Raw genomic sequence first — 12,316 nt, 5'->3', positions numbered from 1 at the left:
TGCCAGCGGCACCTCCCGACAGCCTCCCACCTCCTGCTCCTTTTGCACACAAAGAGCCTGCCGAGATGACCACATTTACTGCAGGTTTAGCTCAGAGCTTGGTTTGAAAAGGCGCTGCTTAAAATATCACGGAGCAACAAGGCCTACAGCCATCACAGGCTCCCAGCCTGCTCTGGGGACAGGCTCTCTTCCCTCTTCCTAGCGCACGAGCCCTTTCCCAAGGCACTCGCAGCCAAGGCCAAGGCTCCGCCTGACAGAGACTCCATCAACATGTCCAACACGCATTCCTGGAGACATCCAGACTGCACTGCTGGCACAGCAGTGCCTGGCACTGCCGGGCCTCTCACAGCTGCCTGATGCCAACCGAAGAGTTAACAGCTTGCTGAAAGCCTCCTGGACACAGCGTCCTTGGGAGAGGAGCAGCCTACCCACCCTCTAAACAAGAGTCTGCTTGAACCATTTCGTGATAAACTTGGTTCAAAATGGAAAGTGACCATGGAAAGTGTTTGGGTTTTATTTAGCCCTCTCTCTCTCCCCCAGGTAAGTTTTTAGGAGTCTCTGAAACAAACAGTTTCAACAACCAGAGAATTCACCCAGGATTAAATACTGACTCTCTTCTCCAGATGCTCGCCCTGGCAGAGCCAACATCCCACAAGCCCCCACTCTCCATCCGCTGTCCTGAGGCATGCGGAGCAGTGGGAGGGCAGCACCCCTTGCACAAGTAGGGCAAGATCTGGCGAGCGCACGGTGGCATCTCGTGAAACACTACTCACTAAGCGCTCCTGGACTGGGGGGGGACACCCAGGCCTGTGTGGGCCACTGCCACTTCCAACAGACAGGACTGAACTGTAACGCTCTCCCTGACAAACCTGCAGAGCAATAGGTATGGGGAGGAGATGCAAAACACCTCTGCAATCAGTCCTTCAGGCTGCGATGGGCTTTGAAAGATCAAGCACAGCGTGAAGGGGCTGAGGAAAAGGAAACTGCGAAAAGGAAACACCATATGGCCAGTCAACACCCTTGGTGCCGACAGTCACAGGCACGTGCCCGCTCCTCCTGCTGCAGGAGGCAGATGCCGGGGCAATCCCTGCACAGGGAGTTATAGCGAGGACAGAAGAAGGCCCTTCTCACCTAGACGAAGCTCCCCAAAATTGCCGCATCCAATCTTCTTGCCGACCCGGAAGTTGGGACCCACCATTAAGACTCCCGAGTTGGTTCCAGCACTTCGGCTTCCATGACTGCTCCTTCCTCCACCTGTCTTGGACATCCTTTTACCTTCCTCCAGGTCCCCTTTCCCTCCTCTCTTATCAAAATCCATAAGTTTGTGATACCCCGGCCTCTCCACGGTTACGCTGCTGCCATACAAATCCCAGAGCTGCCGAAAATTGAGGGGTGAGGAGAAAAGAAGCAGGGTTCTTCTTGGTTAATACACCATCACGGTGAGCAGTGGGAGGGCAGGGTGTGGAGAAGGAGGGATAAGCGGCCGCCCACAGGTGCTGGGCTACTGAAATGTTAGTGCTTTCCAAGGTCCCGCCGGGATTGTCATCGTCGCCTGTTACAGGGAGTTCTTTGGTGGAGAAAACATCCTGCGGAGAGGGTTCTCCCAGCGTGGCTCCTTGGTCTCCCAGCTGTGGAAAGGAGAAGGAGAAAATTAGCACCAGGAAACAAGGAGGCAGAAGACAACAGGGGGTTGCAGGTTCCGGGCTCTGCAGAACCCCTCCAACACCTTCCCTGCATTACAAATAACTCCCACTACAATGAAGGGTGCCGCAACTGAGGGGTGGGAGAAGCTGGGGTACCAGGACTGTTGCAGGGTGCCCCATGTCTAAGATGCTGGCATAAAAAAATAAATAAAAATCTGGCCACAGCAGCAGGCGAACTGCTTGATGAGTGTCTCCATGTTGGAGCCAGCAGAGAGTCAGCTGAGGAGAACAATGTCCCCACGGGGAAGGGCTGCTGGCAGCAGGGAGCCCTTCGGACGCACCTGTCAAGGCGCTGGAGGCCAGGCTGCTGCTGGCCAGACCCCAGAGTCCCCAGGAGCAGAGGACACACGTAAAGCACCGTGTTACGGGGCAAACCACGCCAGGCATGCAGTTTCCTATGAAGTGAAAAGAGGATATTCTCCCCATGCGGCTGCTTGCCGGGACGGTCCCTGCGGGTCCAGAGGCTGTGGCCAGCTGAGTCAGAGCGCTTCCCCCAGCACCAGCCTCCATTGCGTCTGGAATGGGACTTTCGTGCCCAGCGATCCTGCGCCAGGACATGCGGGAGAGGACAGGGTTTCTAAGGGGCATGTGGGGAATGACCACGCTCAGAGCTCCCACGACAGCCCTCCCAGGCCTGCTGGGCTGGGGTAAAACACACACCAGAATGGGAAGGCAGGACTGAGTAACAATCGTGGAGGCGAGCTCCCGATTGCCGCCGCTTCCTCTGCTCTCACTAACGAACCTTGATTTTAATTGCAAAGCTCAGAGCGAGGCATGGTGGGCAACAGGGCTGCTAGCCACCGCCTGGGCAAAAGCTGCTGTGACACTCACGGGCAGTAACTGATGGCTGTGGATGCTCATTTGCTCGGCGGTCCTGCAGCACCTCACCTACCTCACGTGCGCAGCTCCCAGCACTTCCCAGTGAGACTGGTGGGAAGCCCCAGGGACTCAGCCCCGCAAACAGCCAGGGCTCCTCAGCTCAGCCCCTTGAACCTGGGAGCCCATTGCAGGGGGGCTGCACTAGATGACCTTTGCAAGTCCCTTCCAACCCAAACTATTCAAAGAATCTATGACATCAGCTCCGCACAAGCTCCCCCCCGTGCAGCGTTCACATGGGTACAGCCCACCACCGAGGCCAAATGGGCCCCTTGCTCCCTTCCGGAGGGGTGGGATGACGAGTATCATCGACCAGCTCCACGCTCAGGGAACCAGGTTCCCAAGAGGGAGCCACGCTCTCCCTCCATCCAGGACTCCCACCGGAGCTGCCCGAGGGGAGGTCATCCTTGGCTTCTCCTCACAGGGAGACCCATGAGGGAGGCGGATGGAGCGTGCCAGGAGCAGGACAGCCGGGAAGCTAAACACGGGCTAGAAAGCACAGAGGGTCAAGCAGGAGCCGGGTGCACGCTGGGAGGCCACGTGAGAGACAGACAGACAGACTGACCGACACACGCACGCACATCCTGCTTTCCCCCCAGCTTTCATCAGCTCTGGTTTTGCTCCCAGCTCAGCCCTTGCTGCGTTTTGAGCGAGCCGAGCTGGGAGGCAGCCCCCACTCCTCCCTGGCTGCCCCCTCAGCCCTGCTCCACCTCTCACCACCTTCCTCCGCTCCCCTCTGGGCTCCTGTGATGCCCACCAAGAGCCCGCACTGCCGTGGCCTCATTACCTGTGGGTTAAACAACCAAACCCACACCCCTCCAGCACTCAGACTCCAGGAAATGAGCACACTGCAAGTCCTGACACTTAGCCAAACCCTATAAAACTTTTTATTGGCGCTCAATAGCTATTAATAACAAAAAAAGGCTTCTTGTACTAAAGGGTGCATGGGGGGAAATGGGGGAGGGTCTAAGAGCAACAGAAGGAAAGAGACACCCAAGCCGGAGCTCAGCATGGGAGAAGGACCACTGTGTAAGGGTCCGTGGGCAGGGGAGCTGATCCCTGGGGCTGCCCCGCTCCCAGTCCTCATCTGACACCGAATCCTGGCCAGGGTCCACCACACTGTCCCCAGCATCCCAGCAAAATGCTGCTGCTCTCCAGGAGGGACCAGAGCAGCAGGCACTAAGGGTGCAGGGCCAGCACCTTGACATTGTTGTGGGTGCACAACACCCACCTGTGGGACCTGCTTGTTCCAGTACTGGGGAACAAGGCTTTCACGTGGAATGGGAGCCCGCTCCTTCCCCCGCAGGCTCCGACCTCCAGGCCAGCACCTCCGAAGCATCCCCAGAGCACAGCAGCCCCAGCACAGCCTGGCCCTCCAAGGCCACCCGCAGCAGGCCAACACCTGGGGACCATCCTGCTGCACCCAGCACACCTCGGATGAGGGAAACTGAGGCACACAGAGCCTTCCAGCTTTCCCAAAGGCAGGCAGCCACGAGCCAGCTCCTGCCCTGACGCTCCCTTCCCTCCGGCAGCCAGCGGTCTCCGTCCCGTGCCAGCAGGAAGCGGGGTGGGAGCGGCAGCGGAGCAGGGCTTCCCTGCGCTTTGTTCTCCCCCAGCCCCGAGCACACACAGCCGACACGTGATATCCTGCTCATTCTTTGCGCTCCCAATAATTTCCGCTCCGGGTTCAGCACATGGCGGTGCCCTCCTGCCCGTCTCACGTTTCTCCCACCTCTGCTGGCCTCGCACAAGGGCACCAGGGAGCCATTTCCCCTGTGACCTCCCAGCTCCTGCAGCAGACAGCGCGGCACAGCCCTTCCAGGGCTTTTCGGGACCCACCTTCCCCAGACATGGTTCCAGTCACACAGCGGGGAAGGGGAGGCAGGTGGCAATGTGCAGGCAATGATGCTTCATACCCCATTTTCATTTTGAATCAGACCTTTATGTTCAGTCCCAAGGGATTTCAGGCCCAGACTGTTTGCACAGAGTCAGGCGGCCAACAGCCAGAGCAGAGGGAGCTCCAGCCCCACACTTGGGATTATTTTTTTTTTTGGAAGAGTTATGGGTCAGTCTCTGCAAAGGAATTTCAGACAATGGAGCAAGACAGAGCCCTAACAGAAGGGAAAAAATAAATACGGTTTCCTACAAGCACTGGGAGACTGTCTTCCCCCAGCCCAAACACAGGCAGCAGCGTAGCGTGACTCTGTCTTGGGAGCAGCCCAAGGCTCTTGGGAGCCCTGAAAGAGCCTGGCTCCAAAGCCCGATTTCAAGCAGCTGGGACAGAGCAACAACCGACAAGGCCACGGCACCGACCACTGAGCTGGGGCTGCATGACAGCCAGCTGCCGTGCTGCAATTCCCCCTTTCCCAAAGCCAGGCAGTCAGAGAAGTCACTGAACCATGTCCGTGTGACTCACGCCAGAGCAAGTGATGCTCCTCCAAACTCTGCCCACCAGCCTCCCCCATGGATGAGCCATGGGGAGCTGAAGAATCTATTTTCGCATCCAAAGAGCGCCAAGGAGAGGCAACAGCTCGCTCCACCTCGGTACAAAAGCAGAACCCACCTCTCTCTGCGGTGTCAGTGACTGGTCAGGTTTTCCACTCTGTGCCATAAAGAGATCTCTGGCCTTTAAAATTGAGAACAACCTAATTAGAAACAGAAAGCTTTGGTAAAATCCCAGGACTCCCACTGCTCTGGAGCGAACAGCCCTACAAAACCTGTGTTTGTTAAAACACAGCAGCCTCTGGATGGGCAACAGGGACCCAGACCTGCCCCGTCCCTCCACCCAGGGCAGCAGCACCGCAGGCAAGACGCCCCCGATAAAACTGGTGGCACATTGTTGCATTACGAACAGGAATCCTCATCAGCCAGGTCGTCACATCGATGCAAGCCGCCTCATAAAAGCACCTTCTAGGCTGGATTTGTTGGCCTGGTATCAAATCTGATGCAAGATGAGACTAAGAAAACTTCTTTCTCTCTTTGGGGGGAAAAGGAGGGGGGAGGTGGAATTAAAAAAAAAAAAAAAAAAAGATCGGCCTGAAGTTCAGTAGAATAAATTCCAAAACAAGCTGTGGTCTTAAAACAAATAAGCACTGGCCTGCAGCGTTTGCAATGCAAGTGCTCCAAGCCAGGGAACCTGAAAGTGAAATAAACTGCAGACAAGTGCAAGTGACTTCAGCATCTCCCCAAAACAGAACCGCACAAACACTGAAAGTACCATAAAGGGGGCAAAAAACACACTCAAGCGACAATCTGAAACCCAAAGAAGGGGTTTTATGTTGGGTTTTGTTGAAATATTGGGTTCTTTTTATTTGCCATCTGGTTTTGAGCATGCCAGGCCTGCTCCAGTCACATTTACAAACTTTTCCCTGCAGCCATGAAGGTGAGAAAAAAGGATTGGGGGTGGGGAATTGCTTGTTGTTTCCTTAAAAAGAAAAAAAGAATAAAAAGCTGCAATTCTAGGGCTAGCCCTTGTCTCTAAGACCTGTGATTTGAACTCATATATCAAGGCCCAGGAAGTTCCTGGCCACATTTGCAAGTATAAAATGCTGAAAAGTTGTATTTTAAAAAAATTTCTTTCCTGTATAGCGAAACCTCGTGGCTGCCAAGAAAGCACTTGTACAATACCATCTGGGGCACATTGTTCTGGGCCCTTTATACACAGTGTTCCTGCCCGAAAGAGGTTACAATTAAACGGGGCAAGACAAAAGAAGGGAAGAAGAGGAAAAAAATAGCGACCCAGAGCAGGGAAGTGACTGGTGAAGGTCAGGGAGCGGGTCCGTGGTGCTTCTCGGAACGGAGTCCAGGTGTCCTGGACCAGGTGGCACCCCCGGGTGGGTGCAACGCTGCTACCTGCCACAGTGGCCTGACTGCACCGAGCCCTGATCTCCTCCCGCCTTCGGGATAGTTACTTGAAGCTGGTTTCCCCGTGTACTCTACACTTTGCGAGCAAAAGAGAAATGCAGCTGCATCCAGATGAAAGAGAAAGGAAAGCTTCCTGAGAGCACAAAAAAGAAAAGCTCTTGACACTACGCAGCTCCAAGTACAGATCACGGCCAATTAAAAGCTAAAAATAATCACAAATACCCTGATGTCCCAAAGGACGACCCATCAGCTGGCTCCCAATACAAAAATCCAGACCAAAAAGCAACTGGTGGCCTTACACAGCTGAAACCAAAACTCAATAAATTTTAAAAGTTTAAGAGGCAGATGAAGTCTTAGGAAATCAAAAGTCTTAAAACAAAGCAAGATCCGACATCTTTAAAGCAAGCTGCAGACAGTCCCAGATGATGTCTACAAAGGTTTGTAGTTCAAAATGTATTCCAGTCTTCAGTGCCGGCAGCCAACCCTGCTCATGACAAAACGGGGAAAAGCTGTGCCATGACACAGAGGCTTCCCAAAACAAGGGGTCACAGAAAGCCTCCTCAGGCTTCCCCAGGAGACCCCTGTAATGGGTACAGTCAAGGCAGAGGTGGGAGTGGAGGCACCGGAGGGACGCGGGGCAGCTCCCTCCTCCTGCGGGCGGGCAGGAGGATCAGGGCACCCCTATGCAGGCACCCCAAGAGCTAACGCAGCAGAAAGGCTGGAAGGCTCCAGCATTTGAGCAGCCTGCAGATGTGCGAGCACATGGAGACCAGCCTCCAGGCACCAGCACAGCGCTGCCGGGGCCCTCTCCATCTGCCCCACACCCCACATGAGGCCCCCAGAGATCCCAGACAAGCAGGACAACTCTTGGTACTCAGACATGGCTCTGGCAAGGGGCCTTCCAGACTGAGCAGAGTCAGGAGGGGAACAACTCATCTGGGGGGTGAGCAGCTGCAGATGCTGAAGCAGGGGGGGTAGGTAAAACACCCCCAGAATTCATTCTAACCTTATGCTATGAACTGTAGTGGTACAGAAGATACACAGGGTCCTCCTGAGATAGAGGTTTGGGCCCACACTTGCATCCTCCATGGGGTCACCATTCCCATGTGGAGCAGAGGCCAACACAGGCTGGAGGAAGAGGACCGCAGCTTGCGGACAAAGGATGTTCCGGCTGCTCCAAAGGATGGGAACTGGCCACGAAGTCACCTTCTCCCACCAACTTCGCTCTGGACAGAGAGGAAACCTTCTGGAGCATCCCAGTGCAGCAGAAACCTGTCCCGCTGGGTCTGCGGTGTCCTGTGTTCCACAAAGCTGGCTGAGATCTTCCCTCTGGGCTGAAGCTCCTCACTTCTGCTCTTTCAACAGCTGAAAGCTTCGAGGAAAAGCCTGTCCATACAGCTAACACAAAATGGGAAATTCAGTGGATTTTCCAGCATGTAAAAATAATACAACTACTTCTCTTATTCTGGAAATTCCGTGTCCAAACCGTATTTGTCCAAGCCCAAGACTAGCACCTCTTGCGGGACAGCCAACATGATCAGCACAACCAGACAACCTGTACTGCAGCGACAGCAAGCACATAGACATGTATAAAGACCCAGCTTGACCCACCGTTATTTAATCGACGTTTAAGAACAAATACAAGCAAACTGGAACTAGGCGACCTTTAAACTGAGGTGGGAGCATTCACCACCTTCGGCACCAATTTAACTTCACCAGCTCAAAATTCCTCTCTTCCACAACTGACAGAGCACTGTAAAGCTGGGGGGTGACTCACTCCCAGACCCGCAGCAGTACCAGGAACCCGCTCCCCACCACTTCCCTTCCCTTTTCTCTCTGCGCACACCGACACCAGGGCTGCAGGAGAAAGCCTGGCTTGAGACGGCCGCATCAGACCCCATGATAAGCCCTGCTCCTGCTTCTACCTTGGAGAGGTGGCATCGTGCTCCAGAGCGTGCTGCTGAGCTCCCTGCAACCCAAGCCTTAACATTTATGAGAAAAATCCACACTGGGTGGATTTTTGAGGAAACAAGAGAACTGGGGGGGGGGGGTGTGGTGGGTTTTTTTCTTTTAAATGAAGAGTCCTTCCAAGACTTGGACATGGTCTGTTTACAGCAGCCTTTGCTTGGGCAACAGGAAAATCGTACACTGGAAGCGTAAGTTCCTCTCCCTGCCTTGTGCTGTCGGGCTCAGGCAATGCAACGGGCTCCAGAGGGATCTCCTGAGCTTCCTCTGCTCCTAGGCACGTGTCTCTTCTCCAAGCCAGACATGGCAGCTCACCATCAGCTCCTTCCCACAGCAGCAGACATGCTGAAGAAGCTCGGGTCCGCGGGGTGGGCTGTCCGCAGCTGCTTCCCCAGGAGGAAGTGGGAAACCTTGCTGTTTGGAGAAAAACCCACCCTGCCCCCCACCCAGGGCAATTTCCATGGGCTGGAGAGGCAATGAGGCTGTGCAGCGCTTGGAGCTCGCTCCACCTTGTGCCTCTACCACCTACAGCTCCAGTTACGGGAGACCCAAGCAAACCTATCGGTGCAGCAGAATATTCCTTATGGCAAAGGCAGATTGTCTTGTTCTGGCCCAATATCCTCCCAGTCCCTCAGGAAAAGAGGAGACTGAGTGTTTCAACTGAGGATTTCAAGGCACCCGGCAGCAAAGAGAGTTCTGGATACAAGCATCTCACTTGCCATGGCCCAGAGAGTTGTGCCAACCCCATCAGGACAGAGGACCGGTGTTGATTCACAGGGGACAGCCCCTGTGGAGGAGTAGGAGCAGCAGAGCAGGGGTGAAGGGACCTTTAGCCATCCTGGGAAATCCCTTAAAAATCAGTAAGTCCTGAAAGCAGCCACTTTCCCAGCAAGGCACGATGCCTGTACAGTTTCTGCTACTCGCAGCCACAAGAACATCATTCCCTGACCCCAGCAGGGTCGGGTTAAGCGGAGATGGCATCCAGGCCTCCTCACAACATCCAACGCTTTTCCCAGCTTACAGTGAGGCAGGAGCCAGCACAGCTCTGTTTACTCCGTTTCCTCCTTTGTGCGTTCATGTTGGTGTCAGCACAACAGGAAGCTCTTGTTAAATAGTTTGTTACTTAACTGCTGATGCAGAAGCCACCGGGGAACCCAGGCGTAACATGAAGCACGTTTGGAGAGGTGGGGGAGCCTCGCAGCTCAGGTTCAGGGCTGGGATTTGAGAGCTCTCGGCTCTGCCACCGCCTGCCTGCTGATTTGGGCACGTACTGACCTCCTGGCCCTTCACATCCCAGCCGTTACACTGGGATAACAGCTCCCCCGCATCTGCCTTGTCCATCTGAGGTCCCCAGGGAGATGCTTGGCTCTTTCTCAGCTTTTGAACAGTGCTAAGAGCTCAGCAACCGTCCCCCTTGCCTCCTCCAAGGCATCCTTCAGGGAAAAGGCAGTAACTGGCTGAAGAAATTCTCCCACCGAACAGCAACACCATCCCGTGAAATCCCACCATACCTGCACTCCCGTTGCCCACGTGCCAGGTCATCAGCCCAGCGGGGGGGAACACCCAACGGTCACAAATCTACTTTTTGGATCCTCACATCAAGCCCGCCAGCCTGCTGGTCCCCAAGAGCAGCCCTCGTCCAAAGCCCTGCAGCCCATCTCCTCAACTGCTTCCTTACAAGCCGTTGCATCCCTCATCACACAAACACGGCCACAGGTTCAGGTCTGTACAGTGCTATCAGCCTGAGTCATCAATTACATGGCAGACACAGTCCTATCACCATGGGCACTGCACCAGGAGCGTTTGAAGCGCAGTTTCCCCTTCGACACAGCGATGATTGTGGCTGGTTTCCCCCTCCAGCAAACAGAGACACCACAGCACGGTTTCACTTTTGGCCCCGCAACGTTTACAATTAGAAATTTGCAGTTTGTCCAAAACATGGTTTTTTTCCCCATCCAGGTTGTTTCTTGAAAAGAAAAAAAAAAAAGCCAAGGCTAATGTTTCTACCAGAATTTCTACTAGTGTTCAAGGGGAAAAAAACAAAAACACCACAAAAAACCCTAAACTGTGGCAGCAAAGCTTTTAATCCAACATGATCCGAGCATCCTTGTTCCAAACCTCCCCTCCCTTCCTGGCTTCCAAGCTCTTCACTGGGAACACGCTGTGTTGGTGAGGAGGGAGGACTGCACCCGCACGCCCCGGCACAGTGCAGCCCCCAGCACTGGGTGCTCCCGGCAGCATCAGCCCCTGGGGCAGCAGGCACCACGCACTCCCGGCAGCGTCAGCCTCGCCAGAGTCCTCCTGCTGCTTCCACTCGCTGCGCCCCATGGCCGGGCTCTCTTCCTCGAGGGGTCCGACATGGCTGCCCCTTGTCTTAGCACCATAATTAAAAAAAAAACCAAAAAAACCCCAACCACTAATAGAGGAAATAATCAGACACACCATCACCTCCAGCTATAGTTAACACAGAACAAACAAACGAAAAAAAGACTTTTAGCAAACGAAGCAGGAATGCGTTGAGCCTCTGAGATTAAAGCATTTACTGCTGCCAGCGCAGACCAGCAGCCAGCCCGAGCACCTCAGCGTTTCACCCCAGTATCCAATCGTGGCTCTTGGCCACGTCCAAAAAAATATCCAAGCCAGAAAAACACCAGGATTAAAAAAATATAATCCTAAAAATAATAACAATAATAATAAAGCATTTGGGTTTTTCCCCAGAGTTGAGCTGTGCTGTGAAGAAGACGGATTTTTCTTCCTGGCTTCCTCTTCCAGCACTCACGTCTATTAAGCTTTTCTCTAAATTCGAAGTGTTCTGTTGTTCCTGGCTATTCCCTTCCCCAGGAGAATTTTGAGATGCTGTGCACTCTGGTCAGCTCTTAACCTAAGACAAATCAAGCTCCAAATTACTTCTAAGTTATTTTCTCCCAGCTTCCAAACACAAATATAGCTTTTTAATGGATTCCTATGAATCTTCTATTTATTACTTTTTTTCCCCTCTCTCTCTTTTTTTTTTTCTTTTTTTTTTTTTTTTTAAAGAGAGAAGGTTTGTGCCACATCACTCCCTCCATAATGATGAGAAGAGCAGAGTTTCAACATTGCAGCAGAGAACTGCTTCTACCCAAGAGGTGTCCTGCTCCACAGGTCAGAGGCCTCACCGATGCCCGGCTACAGCGAGTTCTTACAACACAAACCCAGTAATTTCATTTTCATTGAGATCTTTGGAGGATACCAGCTGACATATTCAAAACCATCTGATGCTTTAAAAGCAACATCTCAGCTGTCCCTCAAAACTCCAGCACCGCTAACGGTGCAGTTGGTGCTGGATGGGCCATCCATCCCAGACTCTTGCTGCCCAAGGAGCTGTATGTGCTCACCAAGCTGGGGCGTGCACGGCATCCCGCTGATCCAAGTCCAGCATCCCAACAGCCCCAAAAGAGAGGAGGAACAAAACTGAAATCTGTTCTCTAAACATAATGATATTAAATAAGTAGTAAAAAAGAGGGAAAACCACTAGTAGCGGTGTGTTCAGTTTCCGATGGAGCCCAGAAGGCAACGCTCTGAAGAGCTGGCAGGAGCTCACGTGAAGGTGTACATTCCCTACGCTGCTGTGATTTTAAAACAGTTGCCTCCTTTTTGAGAAGAGCACAGAAGAGCCGTACAAGCCACTTATGAGAGAACAACCCTGGACTAGCAGCTGGACGACTTCACCCTGAAGTCTTGACCACTCACACCACAGCTCAGTGAGGAGGAGGAGGAGAACTCCCTGCCTGGCAGTGAGCGGGCAGGCAGGCAAGGATGCGGGTGTACGGCATCAGCTTTACTGAAGAGTCAGCTCTCTGCCCGCAGTTATTATTTTGCACACAGAAATACCCAATGAGGAAACAGGCCCCACTTTAACCAACAGGAGT

General features: G+C 53.6%; 1 protein-coding gene across 4 annotated transcripts in view; it reads right to left on the bottom strand.

Annotated features, from left to right (window-relative positions):
• Window positions 1-12,316, bottom strand: part of CSNK1G2 (casein kinase 1 gamma 2) — a 47,076-nt gene that overhangs the window by 15,710 nt on the left and 19,050 nt on the right. For 3 of the 4 annotated variants that reach the window (XM_063357710.1, XM_063357713.1, XM_063357712.1), the window contains exon 2: window positions 1,132-1,628. In XM_063357710.1, coding sequence (XP_063213780.1) covers window positions 1,132-1,318 — 187 coding nt within the window. In that variant the 5' untranslated portion in view covers window positions 1,319-1,628. Of the gene's footprint in view, window positions 1-1,131; window positions 1,629-7,449; window positions 7,842-12,316 lie in introns of all 4 variants that reach the window. The other variant, XM_063357711.1, reaches the window with a different exon arrangement.

The sequence above is a fragment of the Chroicocephalus ridibundus genome, chromosome 22 (assembly GCF_963924245.1).
Source record: "Chroicocephalus ridibundus chromosome 22, bChrRid1.1, whole genome shotgun sequence".
Classification (NCBI taxonomy): domain Eukaryota; kingdom Metazoa; phylum Chordata; class Aves; order Charadriiformes; family Laridae; genus Chroicocephalus; species Chroicocephalus ridibundus.
Note: the sequence above shows the minus strand (reverse complement) of the source record. Positions and strands in the feature narration are given on the sequence as shown.